This window comes from Drosophila ananassae, chromosome 2L (assembly GCF_017639315.1).
Source record: "Drosophila ananassae strain 14024-0371.13 chromosome 2L, ASM1763931v2, whole genome shotgun sequence".
Lineage (NCBI taxonomy): Eukaryota > Metazoa > Arthropoda > Insecta > Diptera > Drosophilidae > Drosophila > Drosophila ananassae.
Window position 1 is genome coordinate 27748191 of NC_057927.1, and position 16213 is coordinate 27764403.

A 16213-nucleotide genomic window follows, 5' to 3' on the forward strand; every position below is an offset into this window, starting at 1 on the left:
CATCATTAAGGTTGTCAAAAAAGTCTTGCGATATTTTTATTGAATTTTCAATTGTTCATAAAATTGTTTACAATAATGCGATTCAAGTCAAATATGCGCCGATTTGTTCGATGACGCGTTCCCAACGAGATGCTGAAGACAATTCGGCCTCTGTTGATCAAAGATGGCCTCTTCTGCATGAGTGCTGTCTTCAACAAAAACGTACATTATAAATTTTTTAAAAGTAAAATAACAATATTCAAAATTCCATTAAAAGATTGTTCCTTTTTTTAAGAATTGTTTATTCACCTTTTAGTTTCGTATTTTTGTCCCGCCATAAATCCCGCCATGTGTTCCAATTCCGTTGTTCTATTTCAACACAATATGTCAGCGAGTTTGGCGGGAAACCTGGATTTTTTAGTACATTTTCAGGCCAGCCGATTGTTTTAGGGTAAATGCAAATCGGCATCTGGCAGCACTGAACTGTATCACCTCCACAAAACAAAACGGGTCCCCTTTAAATATAAAAATTCGTCGCGAGCGGTTGTGTCGGCAAGATTACGCGCCCCCGCGAATGACGCAGAATCAAAACTTCTGGATGACAGCCGAATAACGCATCAAAACAGAGCGGCTCTCGAAATTTCCCGTTGTGCATTGGGGGCAACCGACAGTAGCGTCCGACACCATTGGCTCAGTCGCAGCAACAGCAAGAAAGCGGATAGCGGAAATCGGAAATTCAATTTGTCGCTGAATAGTTTTTCGTAGACGGTAAGTCAATTGGGGGACTGCGGTCCACTCGCAGACCACCTTTGTGCAGCTGGCAGTCTGGCAAGAGCATCTTATGTAATGGGCGCAGCAGCAGCTGACTTTTACGTGCACATTGTTGCTGGTCGAGGGCTGTTTGTTTTCCATGTCGCTGGGGGTGGTGCCGCGGCGTCTGCAGAGCAGCCACCCCAGGCTGCCCACTCTGGCTTGTTTGTAAACATTCCGGGGGAAGCCGATGCGAGCGGATTGTTTTTATCACATCCTCATTACGCGGAGTACAAGGTTGCCACCATCCACCGCCCACCGCCCCCGCCCATTTGACAGTAATGGCAATCTGTTCATTATGGGAATACTCTTCCGCAAAGTGGACCAGGATGCCACTGTACTGGATCCTTCTGGCAGGGAAGTACTCTTTTAAAACGGCGATAAATCGAGAAGCTTCTGGGAGCATACATTGAAAAGCCCCCTCGTTTCGGGGGGAACCCTGAGGGCACTAATGAAATCCCCAATGATTCATGTGATCCCCCGGGAAAGCGTAATCTGATGTCGGCGTGGATGGACGTATTTCAAAGGCTTGTGTTTTTAAGTCGGCTGCTGGTCCTGCAGCAGCTGTTGTTGCCACTGTTCCTGGGATGTGGGATAGTTGTTTTTCCGCGTTGCTGTTATTGAATTTTCCACCCATGGCCATCAGCTGCTCTCCTCCGAAGCTCCCCTCCGAAGGGTGGGCGGCCGTGACCGTGACTGACAGTTGGTAACCCCAACACCTACCTATGGGCAGAGTGTGCATTTGAGTGCAGTTTTTCATAAACAAGAGGTCTTTAGTATTTGTTCAATGCTATAAGGGCTATCCCGAAGTATTCGGCTTCCCAAACAAAGAACTCTTTAAAAAGCAATTCACTTTCACTTTCCCTGTTAAGTGGTTCTTTGGAAAATATTTGCACAAAATGTAATTGCAAACGCTCCTGCTGGCCGAGAAGCTTCTGTCGCCCTGCGGTTGCTGCCTGAATTTTAAACGTGCCGAGTCCTTCGGCAGGAAGATGAAGACGTACTCGCATGTGTGTGTTGGAGCGGGAGCGGGCCACGTTGCGGTTGCCTCTCGCTCCTCGTTTTTCTAATTTTAATTGCTTTGAGCAACAGTAGAAGCCCCTGGTAGCGCCCAGTCCCAGTCCCAGTCCCAGTCCCAGTTCCAGTTCCAGACCCAGTCCTGATACCCGAAAATTCCCCAAGCAGCCACCGAGCTGGAAAACGGAGGCGAGCAAGGCGAGCCCCGAAAGAAAAGAAACCCGAAAGCAATAAATTCAGAAATGCAAATAAATGCGTGCACTGTTGTTGTTCTGCCCTCCGACGATTGTATGTATTTGATTCTATTTTTTACCCGGCTAGTTGTCAGGGCCGTGGGCGTGGGCGAGGGCGTGGGCGGCTCTCTAGTGCCAGCAACACAATGACCTGCCTGTAAATCCCGACCTTGGCTTTGCATGGCGACCTTTGCGCAGCGCGTCCTCTTCCCCGCCGCCAGAAACGCCCGAGCAGGGCTGAGGACCCTAGGCGGCGCCCCTGCGTCTGTGCCGACGACAGATTTCGCTCCCAGGTTGCCGCCCATGTCCCATGTCCCATGTCCAATCCCTTTGCAAATTTTTAAAGCCGACTTAGGCAGGAAAGCACTAATTGCAGAAATAAGGCTTTGGGGCGCAAACAGCAGCTGTTGCGAGTTTCGCAGCAAAGTGCCAGCTAACTTGGTCCTCCATTAAAAGTTGGAACACGCTTGCAGGCGCCAGTATCGAAAATAAATCTATTCAATGTGTAGTGGCAGTGGAGCTGGAGTAGTCGCTCCGGTGGTCACCGGGTTTTCCACACTCTCAACTGTTAGCTATTCCTTATAAGGAACTGTTCAAGTTCAAGAGGTAGGCTATCTTCGTCATTTCACGTTTAAAGGTAATCTGAATTACTGAAAACATTCCCAAAATACACCACCTACCACCTCGAGCGTCCGGCTGATTGCAGAGATCTAGCTTCGATGATAAAAGTTGCTTTCATGACGTTATGAAAAAAGAGGAGAACTCAGAGGCGCTTATTATTCTAAGTTATAGTATAGGAATAATATTATTATGTATTACAAGTCATATTACTATCTAAGATACATGTACGTAGCAAACATCAGATCATCAGAATCTCAGTATCAGATAGCTGTTGCAAAGAACTATTCCTTTGAAAAAAGTTTCAAGCTTCTAGCTAAACAATCTTTAAAGTTAAGGTAGATATAGTAGACCGATTCCTATCCGATTAAAACACAGTGGGAAAGGAATGAAGGATGAGGGCAGAGTTTCATAATATTTAATATTATTTATCGCGAATTGCCTTCAATGTTGAACTAAAATATGAAATATAATTATAGTATAATGCTTTTTTTGTGTTGATTTTATTAAGTGAGGAATCTGTTCATCAAATAAGTACCTTAACATCACATGAAAGAGTATATAGAGGATAAAGAGTATAAGCCTAACCAAAATATAATATAAGGATTAAGAAGTTATAATATCTATATTTATATTGTAATTAGTTGTTTTGGCAAGGTCTAGTCGTTTAAACCACCTTAATGGGCTAACAAGCAGGCTGATAGATGTAAATATTAATTTGACAAATAGCGAATTATAAGCACTTTGAATGAAAATTATTATTAAAATAGGGATTCCTAAAAGAGAAACGTGATAAAGGCTGCTGAAAGATACTAATAAGTGACAAAGATACAGATAAACGGGGGGGTGATATCTGACAAATTATTTCTTTGATAATGCAACCAAAGCTTACCATCAATAGTATGAAAGCCCCCATGGATGGGCGGGTAAGAAAGCAAATCGCACCGCTTCTGCACAAACTCAAGGAAAGATCACTCGTCCGGTGGCTCTTATTGCGGCCGGCGGACAGATACGGCGGCGGTGCGTGTGTGTTCTGTCCGGAGGAGAATTGTGTATACGCAGCGTTTCCCCATTGAGCCCGTGCTGACGCAGAATGAATGAAACGATTTTAAAATAAAAGCAACTCATCGCCCGCCCCCGCCGCCAACCAGCCGCAGCCGTTGTCGCTTCTGCTGTCCATTTTATGCTATTTCTGTTTGCGTCCGCGTTTGTTTTGTTCTCTGTTCTCCGTTCTCCGGCCGTAACGCGTTCTGATGCCTTTCAGTTTTAGCTTCAGTTTCAGTGCCAGTGGACTTGCCAATTGATGAATCGAGTGCAGACCGCGGCCGGTGGCTCTTCCGTCAATTGGTTCCAGCGGCTCTGGGCTGCACTTCCACTGACGTCACTCGATGACCAGCCAAGTGCCCCGAACTCACTTGGCACATCCGACTTGGTGCGACTTGAGGAGTATGCGGGCTGTAAACGCCTCAATTAGCGATAATGGCAGTGGCCGAGTGTTATCTCTCCGTCGGAGTGGTGGTGCGTCAGAGGGGATATCGGCGATAAGGAGTGACTACCATAGCCTTGATTTACGATAGCCAGCGGGCTAGAACCGGTTCGCAGTTAGTGGAACTATTAGAAGACCACCTATTCGGCCAAATCCTTGTCCGGATAGTCCCCACCTGGCGATGTCCTCCGATTTGTTTGCCAAAATCCCATCATTATTCAGAGCACTTTCTTTCCAGGCGACTGACTTGTGGCAGCACATGTCGGCGATGGCTGGCCCCCAATATAAATCGCTTTTGCATAGCAGAGTTGGCCAACTATTTCGTGTCACATTCTCTCAGATACAAAGGCGCAGATACAGATGCAGATACATCTACTCGGATGGGAAGCCTTCCGCACAGCTGGCAGTGACAGGCTACCACAAAGGGGCTGGAAACTCCTTCGAATCGCCGAAGGACTTTGAGTGATAACAATCCAATTTGTAAGAGTAGTCTTGGGCGGAGTGGGCGGAGGGTGGTGGTGGGTGAGTGTGAACTTTGACACATTTGTCTGTGTGTGCGAGTGTGCGTGTGTGCTTGGGGGAAGAATTTACAATTTCGATTGAAGGTCAGTGGAAATGCCAGGAGCTCTCTGCCGAAAACTGTGGGCGGGAACTGCCAAAGCCAAAGCCGAAGCCATTGCTCATATTCACTTTCCGAAAGCGTTTTGTTTACCGATTGCGGGTCGGGCCGGTGGCTGTGCCCAACGGTGTGCGAGTGATTTAATTAGCAGTTCATGCCTGGAAGTGTCGTGTAATTACGAGAGCCCGCCATCCAAAGCCAAAGGTCAATTCGGCCAGTCGCTGCCTATAGCCAGCCACAGAGGCCACAGTATCAACCCGGACGCTACCTAATCCGATATCAACGCTCGTGATAGGGGGCTTGCAGGCAAACCCACAGTTTTCTGTTCAATTACTGAGCGGAATATGAATTGCAGAGCGAAACGGGAGACTCTACAGCATAGTTTTCATTTAAAACTCAGTAGTTCCAACTCTGAACCCCCCTATGAATTTGTGGTATGCCTCGCCCTAGGCCTCCCTTTTAGTTTCTATGATTTGCAGTCGGACTCTGGGCGGCAGTCCACATGCTACATGAGACCAATCAATGGGTTGCCACTCAGTGGCCACCCAGACCCACAAGCCACATGTGGGGCGGGAGGGCTTTCGGTGAGCGTTTCACCTTTGCCAGTAATTATCAGACAACAGCAGCAGCAGCAGCAGCAGTGCGTGGGCAGAGTTGGCTTTATCCGGAGCTCAGTTACAGAGGAATATGCGTCGCACTCGAAAAGGGCGGGCGAAGGGCGTGGCATACTTTTGGTCGCACACCAGTGGCAGACACCAGAGTTAAATTCCTATCGGGGATGCTAGGCAGCTCAGTGCAGAACAACAAAAGAAGCTCCCAACTAATTTGGTTTCAATTATTTCCTCCACGAAAGCCCGGCTTATTTATAGGCCTGACCTTTGGCTTCCATTATCCAGCGGAGGCGGTAGAGGAGCCCGCCTGACTGCAGCAACATGTGACATGCGGCATCCTGAAGCGACAGTTGCAGGCGCAGCATCGAATATGGGTGGGTGGGTGCCAGGGCGACCGCAAGGCGCTGCGCCAATAAATGCCTGAAAAATGCGCTGAGTTGATCCAGCAGCCCCGGGCGAGCAGTTTAATTAAATTCCAAACGATACACACATTCTGCATATTGAGCACATCAATCGCACATGTCCTGGCGCGGGAAAGGAGCACGGCCCTGGGTGTGTTTGAAATTTCAGCGTAAAATCAAATTAATCTTCCCCCAACTTGCATCGTATTTGCATTTGCATCGGAATGGATAAATGCAATTGCCACTGCACCAGCTGCATCATAGACTGCCGAGTGGCAAGCTCTCGCCTGGGATTTGCCTTTTGTCACGAAAACGGGGCCACAGAGTAAATAAGGCTGCAAAATTGATTAACTCCTCCTCCAAAGGCTCCCTGCCACTGACACGTGCCCATCCGCCCTCACATGAGTGGAATACTTTATGCAAGAGCTTCAAACTGAATTAAACAGCAAATAAGCTGATTGAGTTAACCACTCTTTAAAGAGCTCAACTGAAGTTGATGTAACAAGCCAGGGTTATTGGCCAGCAAGTATCACCTGAAGACATAGATAGGGGAGCTAGTTCCTATTCCAATTTTGGTCAAGAGTGTAAAACACAGTGGAAAGACATCTCCACCTACTACTCTGTGCCTAAATAATCTCTTAGTATTAAAACTACGGACTTGAACAACATCCTTCCTTCTATATCCCATAGCTGACACATAATTATATCATTTATTTAAGCCAACACAACCGATCCAACAAATTAAAGACAGAAGCTTGAAACTTTTTCAAAATTTATATTGTAAGAAATGAATTTTACAATAAAATACTTACAAGGATCGGGTAACTATAGCCGATATACGATACTGTACTATCAACTTTGGTTCCAAGCTAGCTTTCCTTTCTCGTTAAAAATCTTTGTAGACTTCGTAGCTAGTCCCCCTAAGAATAGGATGGTTAATGGAGAAGGTAAAGACTTCTGTGGCAATGTCATATCTTTTATTGCCTGAAGTGGGTTCATATTATCCTCCCTTTTGATAAGGCACAGTGGAAGCTATCGTTACTACAATTTTCAAACACAAACCTCTAAAACAATAGCTGCCTTGCATTTCTGCTTTAATGTTTAAACTAGACTGCGTCTTTTTCCTAAGAGGGCTAGGAAGCAAACACTAGACCACTTCCCAGATGAAATTTAAAGAGCTTCTAGCGTGCCTTTGAGATGGCTTACATGCAGACCACTTACAGGCCCCCGCTCCCGCGCAAATCTGCAAGCTGAATGGATGCTTGGCGGAAGGGAAGGAGGAGGAGGAGGAGGAGGAGCAGGAGCAGGATCCGTCCGCTCGTCCTGGCGGCGACCACTTGATATAATGATGACAGCAATTATGAATGAGCGAAGGTCGCTGGCTAACGACCGGCAGGCAATTCATCATCGTGTCGAAGCCACAGCCCATAGCCCATGGGAGGGGCGGGGCTGAGAGCTACTTTTGTCTAGTTTAAAGTGCGCTCCCTCCGGCCGCTTTCTCAGGACCTTTCTGGCAGGATTGCGTGCAGGAGGAACGGTGACGTCACAACGGGGCCGAGGACGGGGCCGGGGCCAGCGATTTGCATGCCAGCAGCTCGTTTATGCTGACTTGCAGTTGCCGGCGGGAGATAGGCATCGAGCGCCCCTCGGAAAACAAAGCACTCGCGTCATGGAGGTGTCTCCGCTCGTTTGGCGCCCAATCTCCACAGCAGTTATGGGCGGCAGTGGGCGGCTCCTTCCAAGGAAATCAATCATCCGGAAATAGATCAACTCTGGCACAGTCGAGGCATTCTTTTCCAGCCTTTGTCTCCTGCTGTTGGAGCGCTTGGCTGGGAGCCGGTGGCTGAAAGTCAACAAGGAATAAACGTGGCCGTAAAACGGAAGTGCGAGTGGCGGGAAGACGCGTCTGACACGCGCTAAGGACCCGTCGTCATACTTCCAAATGCATAAGCAGCTTATCGGCGACGGGTTATCACGAGTGGGACTCGCCATTTAATTGAATTAAGAGGCAACTTGGGGGCAGGTCGCTCCTGGAAATTGGGCGATTAAATTGGATAAACATCAGGAGGAGCACATTGTTGGCAGGTTATAGTCAGATGAGTCCTTAAACTGATCTATAGAAACAAACCAGACCGAGTGAGGGCATAAAATATTAATTAATTGCTAAACAAACGGTCTCGGGAGCCATCAAAACTTTTGAAAGCACTCCCCCGGCTAAATGTTAACGAAAACAATTTGCATTTGGCTAATAGACCTCACTCCCCGGGGGCGGGAGCGTGTAATTACCTCAGTGCATGTTGCTGATTCATGGGCCACAATAAACGCCGGGGGAATGCTATTTTTATGGCTCACAAATGGGCGCCCGGGCAGAACTATGCAGAGGGACTTCCATTGCCCTCCGCCATCCACCTGGCAATTATTGTAATAAACTGAGCTGGAATGGGTTTTCGTGGCGGTCACAGGTGCCAAAGCCGACACACGTCACTACTCCTGTTCTGACGCCAGCAGCGTGGCGCCAGCTCCCCATTCATTCGTTCATTCGTTCATTCACAAAAAATTCGCCACTATTAATCACTAGTCCGTGGCTCCTTCCCGGCATAACAATAAAATCAAGCACTCTGTTGTGGATCAACAGTGCGTCACCAGCGGAGGCTCTCCTGCCGCCCGCCGCCCGTCGCCGGCAGACCTATTGATTAGCTTCACGTGTCGATAGTTAAGTCCTGCGTCCTCCCGACCTGACTCGTCTGTAGCTTCTGGCTTCGCTGTTTGGCGAGGAAGCTTGCAGTTTTTATTGTCCTGGCGTGGCGCTCGACTTCGTTCCAAATGTGTTATGTAAACAAGAACTTTGGGCGACCTTCGGGGCGAGGATGTTTACCCAGCACCCCGGGCCACTGTCGGAAATGAGAATCAACATACAGGGAGCCTGTTTACAAGCTTTGTTCCCCGTTTTTTTTGGGAAGTATTAGGTCTTGAAGGTTGCCGGCGGTGTTATTTATAGAAAATGTCACCGACTTGTTGATTCCAATTACTGTAAACTGTTGGCTATAATTATACTCCGTGCGGCGGCGGTAATAATAGCTTGGAGTGCTCGCCCAAATGGGTCAGCCAGGATGTGACTTCCCACGGCTTTCAGGCCTGAAGCCTTTGAAGCCGAATGCCTATTTTCTAATTGTGCCCAACGGGAACTAAAATAGTTGCCCCACATGTGCTAGTCTGATAGAATATCCTTTAAATCCTTGAAAAATGATTAATCTCTTGTGCCTCTTCCAGACAGCCATGTCCGACGCGACCAAGTCCAACAACAATGCCTCCGCCGCTGGAGATGGCAACGAGGCCGCCCCCGCTCCCACTCCAGCTGCCGCCACGCGCGCCAACCACAACAACAACCACAGCGGCAAGAGCAGCAACAAGCTCAAGTCCACGCAGAACAGCAGCGGGGGCGGGAGCATAGACAAGCTGTCCCCGGACCAGGACATCTACATCAACGCCGCCGACGGCCTGCCCAGCCAGCACCCGACCCTGCCGCCGGAGGGCGATGTGGACAGCGACACGGAGCCCGAGGTGGACGCGGACTCGTTCGACGACCTGCCCACTTCCATCATCGTCACCAACATCCACTCGGAGGTGTTCGCCAATCCGGAACTGAAGAGCGCGATGGAGGAGCTCTTCCGCACGTTTAGCGACTCGGCCACGTTCCAGTGGCTGCGCAGCTTCCGCCGGATGCGGGTGAACTACGACAACGCCATCGCGGCGGCCAATGCGAGGATCAAGCTGCACCAGTACGAGTTCAACAAGAGGACGGTGATCACCTGCTACTTCGCCCAGCCGGTGACACCGGTCAGCAACAAGAACCTGCAGCCGCCGGCACCGGTTAAACAGTTCCTGATCTCGCCGCCCGCCTCCCCGCCGGCCGGCTGGGAGCCGCGGGAGGAGGGCGAGCCCCTGGTCAACCACGACCTGCTGGCGGCCCTGGCCAGCCTCACGCCCGGCGAGTCGCACGAACTGCACCCGCAGAGCGAGGACCAGCCGGCGATCATTGTGCACACGGCCATGCTGCCGGAGGGCGGTCCGGTAGCGGGTCCCGGAGTCCAGGCCAAGGCCCCGATTGTCCAGACCAAGTGCCCGGAGCGGGCATAATCACCTCGACGCAAGGCTATTGCTGAAGCTGGGGACCTGAAACTTGAGTTGTTATTCGAAACGAAGGGGTTGGTGGGGACTCCCTAGCTCCGTGGCAGGAGCGCCACTCGATTGAGTATTTTTTGTAAATATTTTCCGATTCAATTGTGATTATTTTACACATACATACGTTTGGCTACGTTCTTACGAATTGTTTGTACGCTAGGCAGTTGAGCTCCCACCCAGACCCCCGACCCCTGACTCCCGACCTGGAACCCGAACCCAAACCCGACCCGCCCCTTCAAGCGTAGCATTTAACCCATTTCGGCTTCATCGACATATGATAAGTTCTTGAGCTAGCAACCGGATCTAGATGTGTTTTCTCTCTCGATTTGAGTGTGTTTTGTGTAAGAATATCGATGTTACCCCCGACGGGACTACCTGCTAACGATATCTCTATCTCTGTGTACCTTCGATGGGCGGCCGCTGCCAGAGCGCCTCCAGCGAACCGCGAACTCCCAGATGTACCCCAAACTATATCTATGTAAATGTTAATGTAATTCTAAGCCAGCGACCGGTTTATAAATGTATATGCCTAAATGTAGTTAATCTTTAAATGAAAAATATATTCAGATTCGAAATGAATGTTCTCAAATGTACCAAAAACACAAAACCAATCCAAAAACTAAAACTAAAACTAAAAACGAAACAAAAACAGAAAAACCGAAACAAAACTCTCTGCAAACAACTTTAACCGCGTGTGTGCGGGGCAGCTGAAAATTGGGGCGTGGGGCGTCCTGTGGCGGGAGCCCCAGGGTTATGGATTTGACATTGGAAGTCCCTGCCGACAATTGGCAATTCGATAGTGCAATTGAGTGGAAATTACTGAAAACTTCCAAGGCCGGCGCGAATCGTTGCCTCAGCTGGCCGGACGGCACTATAAGGGCCAAACTTTAATTGGGGAAAAGTTTGTTAAATGCTGGCAGATGATGCTCTAATGCGGCGCTATCCTTTGGCGAAATAAGTGGTGTTTCTGATAGCTTTATTTTGAAATATTTCTTTAATCGGTCGAGTGACTTCATCCAGAGATCTGTCGGGGTCGCTTGTCTGTAGAATTGTTTGGAGAGCCTAAAAGTAGGCAACCATTTGAAACCCCATCGATTACAGTTTAAATTTTAAACTTACTTTATTTACTCGGAAAGTGCTAAGAAAATTCTGAGACTTACTTCTAGAATCTAGACAGAGGAGTAGGTCGCTTAAAAACAAACAACAGGGTAACAAGGAATGTGAACTGCTTTGGCCTCGGGGTCGGGCTCACTTGCTCTCGATCGTCTTGAGCGGCACCATCTGTTCGGGGTCCTCCGGATAGACGCTGTCCTGGCGCTGCTTCCGGCCGGCACACTGGCTGAACCAGGTGTCGCCCTTGCCGAAGTTCTCGCCGTCCTCGATGGACTCCGGCATGGGCTGGTTCATTGTCTCCGGCAGGAACATGACCCAGAAACCGGACACCAATGCAACCACTCCGAACAGAACAGCCGGGATCTTCGGGTCGAAGGAATCGAGGAGAGTGATGAGAGGAGTGAGGGCACCGGACAGACGGGCGCACATCGAGCCCAAGCCCATGGCCGAGTTGCGGACCACGGTGGGGAACAGTTCCGCGGAGTAGTTGTAGATGACGGCGAAGGATCCGGCGATGAGGAGCTTTCCAGCCATCACCACGGCCGTGGAGGTGGTACTGCCCTGGGCTATGTAGGCAGCCACGATGCAGCACAGCCCTCCGCCCAGCATCAGGGTGGAGGTGATGGACCGGCGACCCAGGCGATCCAGGACGAACACAATGGTGATGTAGCTGGGGAACTCCACCAGGCCCAGGATGAACAGAATCAGGTACGGATTACCGTACAGCTTTCCGGCGCTCAGCGACAGGCCGTAGTACACCAGGGAGTTGGCAAACCAGCAGAGGCACACGTTCAGGGTCTTCATCCGGAGGTTGGGCGTCCGGAAGAGGTCGCTCAGTCCGGCGCTGGACTTCTCCTCCGCGGCAGCCTGCTGCTTGGCCTTCTGCACGTAGTACTCCTTGTCCACGGGAATGCCAGAGCCGTTGATCCGCAGGCCCTTCGCCACGATGTCCACGGCCTCGGCGGCACGGCCCTGCATCCACAGCCAGCGCGGAGATTCGTCGAGCCACCACCAGTGGCCCAGGAACAGGCAGCCGTGCAGGCCGTAGACCACCTGCAGCCACTGACGGTCGTGGATGAGGGCTCCCCAGCCGGCTACCAGCATGATGCCTCCGGCGAAGACGGCCTGGAAATAAGTTACAGTGTTGGAGTGAACTGTGGAAGTACTCCTGCATCCAAACGTACCTGAAAGGTGATTCCGCACACGGTGCGTTTGCTGGGGCCCACCAGTTCCATGGTGAGCACAAAGCCACAGATGTAGGCTCCGGCGGATCCCACAATGCCGAGCAGGTAGCGCGCCGCCATGAAGGAGAAGTACTCAGGAATGAAGGCCACCCCCACGCCAATGATCAACTGGAAAAGAGCCGACCAGCAGAAGACCGTCTTCCGGCCCACCTTGTCGGCCAGGCCGCCCAGAGTCACTGCTCCCGTGAAGACGCCCAGCATGAACACGGTCTGGACAATGGCCCCCATCCAGCGGCGATCGCAGACGAAGTTCCAGTCGATGGTGCGGGAGGTCTTGTAGTAGGTCGTGTCGTAGACGTAGCTGGTGCAGGCAATGGTGGAGTTGGCGCCCGGTGCTGCGGGATCGTACATGTGGCACGAGTCCAGCTCGCCGCTGGGCTTCAGAGGAATGGCTGCCAAAATGTCGCTGGAGTTCCAGGGGCCCGTGGACAAGCTGCTATTGTCCAGGCCCTCGATGAAGCAGCGGTGGTCCGGCACGGCCGCCACCGTCACCAGGGAGAGCATGTGCAAGCCCGCGGTGAGGGCGGACAGCACCTGGAGGAAGAACTGCAGGAACTGGTACTTTCCGAACTCCCCTAAAGGTGGAACATAAGGAGGGTTTCAGTCAGAAAGGAACTATGAGCTTCATCATTATGTTTCCCATGGCGGTACTCGCATAAAAACTATCTCAAAAATGATGTTGCAATTAGCCAGATATGGATGTGGCTGAAAATGTCTCAATGAGATGACTTCCCTTAGCTGAGCGCCAACAGATATTCGAAGCATTCGTGAGGCAATTATCCGAATCACAAGTAGCGCCCGTAAAAGCCCCAGTGACAGATCTAATCGAAGAAACACCCTGCTTTTATGTAGATGGGACCTTTTATGGGTGTCGCTGGCATTGTCGTCACTCCGCCGGGCTTGCAATTAAATCAAGTGGAATTTATTCAATTCGATTTCAATTGAATCGCATACAAATGCCCATCAAATATTTGCGGTCAACCCACATCGCGGTTTGGTTTTCTTTAGTTTGAGTCTGAGTCTGAGTCCGACTCTGACTCTGGGTTTTGAGCCTTTGTGCTTTGTTTTTGTCTTGCGAGAATAGAATGCATTGAATCGATTATGACTGGGACAGTGCCCAGTCCCCGCGATCGATCCAGGGCGCTGTGTAAGTTTCCATCGGCTCGGACACGGACAGTCCGTAGCCTAGATACCAGAATTCGACACATGAGCGGGCCAATGTTCAATCAGCCGGTTCAATTGATTTGTGGGTTACGTTTATTGATCGTTTAAACGAAGCGGTTGCCATCACCATCATCTAGAAAGTTACATTCCCCCAGAGCCCCCCAGACTCGTAAGTAACGTTTCTGAGAATTTCAATTCCGATTGCGGCGGGTGTCGAAAAATTATGTCATAGAGGGTGTAACATTATGTCGCAATCTCAATTAAAAACATTTTAAAATTGTCTCAATCTCTAATTAACTCAATTATTGCGAGCTACCCCAATTCGGGGCTTAATCAGCGTTTAATGGCCTAAAAGACTGGGCGGGAGGTCGATAAGCGGGTATCGTGATAACCCAACTGCTAACAGGACGGATTATCAGGAGGCCACCAACAACTATATCGTATATCACCCCAGGTTGTAGTGTAGTTTAGGATTTATTGCATCCGAACTAGTCTCGTTGTTGTTACCAAGTGGCCCTTGAATGGGACATTTGTTGTTGGGTTTTCGCGGTTTGCGATTCTGGTTAATAGGCCGTTATATTTTCACACGGCGTGTTGACTTGCATACTAAAAATATATAGTCGTTGTTAAGATTTGTTTGCTTTGGAAGCAATAACGCTGATAAACAGATCCGATAAGGTGATGCAACAGACACTATCGATCGTTAACCAGGAGTGATAATTTCCGATAGAAAATTTAATTAAAACAAATAGATTAGGCACTCAGAGGCCAGATATTGTTAAATATTACTATACAATAGCGAAATGCAGGAAGGAAAAGGAAATTAAATAGTATTCGCATACTGATTAGCATTTTGCACGAGTTCAATGGGGCTTTGAGTTGGGGCAGATCATGGTTTCAGTGCGCGGGCTTTATAGTTTCAGTTAAGTTGCTTCTTTGTTCACTGCGTACATGTGTGCTCTGTATTGCAGTTCCAGCGGTTTCACTTCCCTCATTTGCAGACAATTAAAGGTCGTTTTAAAATTGGTTCTAGCTCCGCACACGCCATGGATGGAAGTGCTTCCAAAGTCATTGCAACTTTGTTACTTGCGGCCGGGCCAGCAACCTTCCTGTGGCCAGAAAGTCACGATTTCAGCACTGCAGCACGCCTCCAATCCCGAGTAATTAGAGCAGCCTGCCCACCCAAAAAGGTCTTCAACCAAATAAATACAAATGCGGACCACAAGAGCGATGTGTGTTCGGGGCCTGTTCGGGGAGCGCTACAAACCAGTTTGAGTTTTTTGCATCGAACAGACTCTCAGGCACGTGAGTGAGTGAATATATAAATAATACATATTATGATTAAATAAAGTCGCTAATGCGTTCATTACACCTCTCTTGCGTTCCCAGGTGCCTTTCTCCTCTCCGCCGTTTCCCAGCCAGCTCTGCTAAATGAAAAACCCGTTTCCCTGTCGCAGTCCCCAAGATTTTTGCAGAGATTAAAATTTAAATTCTGTCAAAAAAGCTAGGCGCATTCCCAGAGATAGCCCAGAGATAATAACTGTATAAAAACGCAAACACTTGTCACTAAAGCTTGGAGTTTCTTATAAAACGAAGGTCGTAAACAAACAGTCTACGGTTTAAACAAGTGAGCCTCCGCCGGATTCCCGGCCTTGCCTCTAACTGTTTTGCATCGAGGTATAAGTAGGGCTTATAGTAATTCCCCCTAAGCTCCACTGCAGAATCGGACTGCACTATAAATCAAGTCGATCCCTATATCTTTATGACAGGCCCACTTCGTAGTCTTGTGACAAGGCCCCCGTTTTTATTCGTGTTTGCTCGCTTATTAGCCGCTCTCTGCGAAACTCGGCCACGACGGTTCAACAATTGGAGCCGAAACACGTTGAGTTGTAGCTGATCTGCCTCTTTATTTTTCGGGGTGTACTTAATCCACATGGGAGCAGCAGGTCGTAGACTCTATCAAGCTGTCATACACGTCTATCACTCGGCGCGGCCTTGGGAATTATTAAATTCGAAGTGGTGCGAAAACAAAATCGCTGTAATTAAAACTGTATTGGAGGCGGCTTCTTTTGAGCACTTGACGCGTAGATTAGACCGAGGTTTAGAACACAGCAAATAATTAGAAACCCCGAATGCAGGACAGATGGAAGCGGCGGCTAAATCAAATATTCACGCAAATTATCCACTGCCGGCGATGGCAGCTGGCCTGGGGCAAGTTGGCGCAGCTGATAAGACTGCTCAAAGTGATAAGTCTTATCAGCGGGGAGGGAGACGCCTGGCAACGTAGCAGCCAACCTTCCCGGGTCCCTGCCCCAGGCCAAACCCCCGCTCCAAGCCCCGACTTACCCAGTTTGCCCATGAGGTCCTCCAAAACGTAGTCCACTGCCATATTGATCTATTCCTCAATCTATCCCACTTTATGTTCAACGAAGATGTAAAGAGTTCCTCTGGATCGTGGCTCAGGCAAGTTTCATCTTCCTGGGAGCAGAGCAGGCACAGATAGTTCACACTCGCGAAAGTGGAGAAATGGCAGAGCTAGTCGCGGATTGTGCGCTCGATCAGCACTCAACTCTTCCAACCGGCGCCAGCATTTGAACTGGCAAAAAGCTAACTGCGAACGGGGAACTGGGCCGCTCACCGAGAAATCGAACCGTCCGCGGAGCCACACACACCCGTAGTACCACTCACACACCCACAGACAGCGATAAGGTCGTTCCAAGCTCACATGTGTGGAGA

The 16213-nt window shown here is 49.6% G+C and overlaps 2 protein-coding genes across 3 annotated transcripts; one reads left to right on the top strand and one right to left on the bottom strand.

Moving 5' to 3' along the window:
- Positions 1 to 418: 418 nt before the first annotated feature.
- Positions 419 to 10535, top strand: LOC6505698 (protein sarah). Its single transcript, XM_001964399.4, has 2 exons — positions 419 to 747; positions 9045 to 10535. Exon 2 carries the CDS (start codon positions 9051 to 9053, stop codon positions 9909 to 9911), a length of 861 nt encoding a protein of 286 aa, XP_001964435.1. The 5' UTR covers positions 419 to 747; positions 9045 to 9050; the 3' UTR covers positions 9912 to 10535.
- A 516-nt stretch (positions 10536 to 11051) lies between these two features.
- Positions 11052 to 16089, bottom strand: LOC6505822 (organic cation transporter protein). 2 transcript variants are annotated; one of them, XM_032449665.2, is made up of 3 exons: positions 15824 to 16089; positions 12261 to 12888; positions 11052 to 12201 (listed from the first exon to the last, which is right to left on the bottom strand). In XM_032449665.2, the coding sequence occupies exons 1-3, from the start codon at positions 15864 to 15866 to the stop codon at positions 11205 to 11207; spliced, it is 1668 nt and encodes a 555-aa protein (XP_032305556.1). In that variant the 5' UTR covers positions 15867 to 16089; the 3' UTR covers positions 11052 to 11204. The 2 variants fall into 2 exon arrangements, with proteins under 2 accessions (XP_032305556.1, XP_001964434.1); XM_001964398.4 differs by having other exon boundaries at positions 11052 to 12194; positions 12254 to 12888.
- Positions 16090 to 16213: the final 124 nt, after the last annotated feature.

Bases quoted from the DNA above. Each gene is read 5' to 3' on its own strand.
- LOC6505822 (XM_032449665.2), bottom strand. From the start codon at position 15,866: ATGGCAGTGGACTACGTTTTGGAGGACCTCATGGGCAAACTGG. The intron at 12,889-15,823 runs GTAAGTCGGGGC...TTCCACCTTTAG, and splicing joins GGACCTCATGGGCAAACTGG to GGGAGTTCGGAAAGTACCAG. The intron at 12,202-12,260 runs CTTTCAGGTACG...CACTGTAACTTA, and splicing joins CGCACCGTGTGCGGAATCAC to TTTCCAGGCCGTCTTCGCCG.
- LOC6505698 (XM_001964399.4), top strand. From the start codon at position 9,051: ATGTCCGACGCGACCAAGTCCAACAACAATGCCTCCGCCGCTGGAGAT.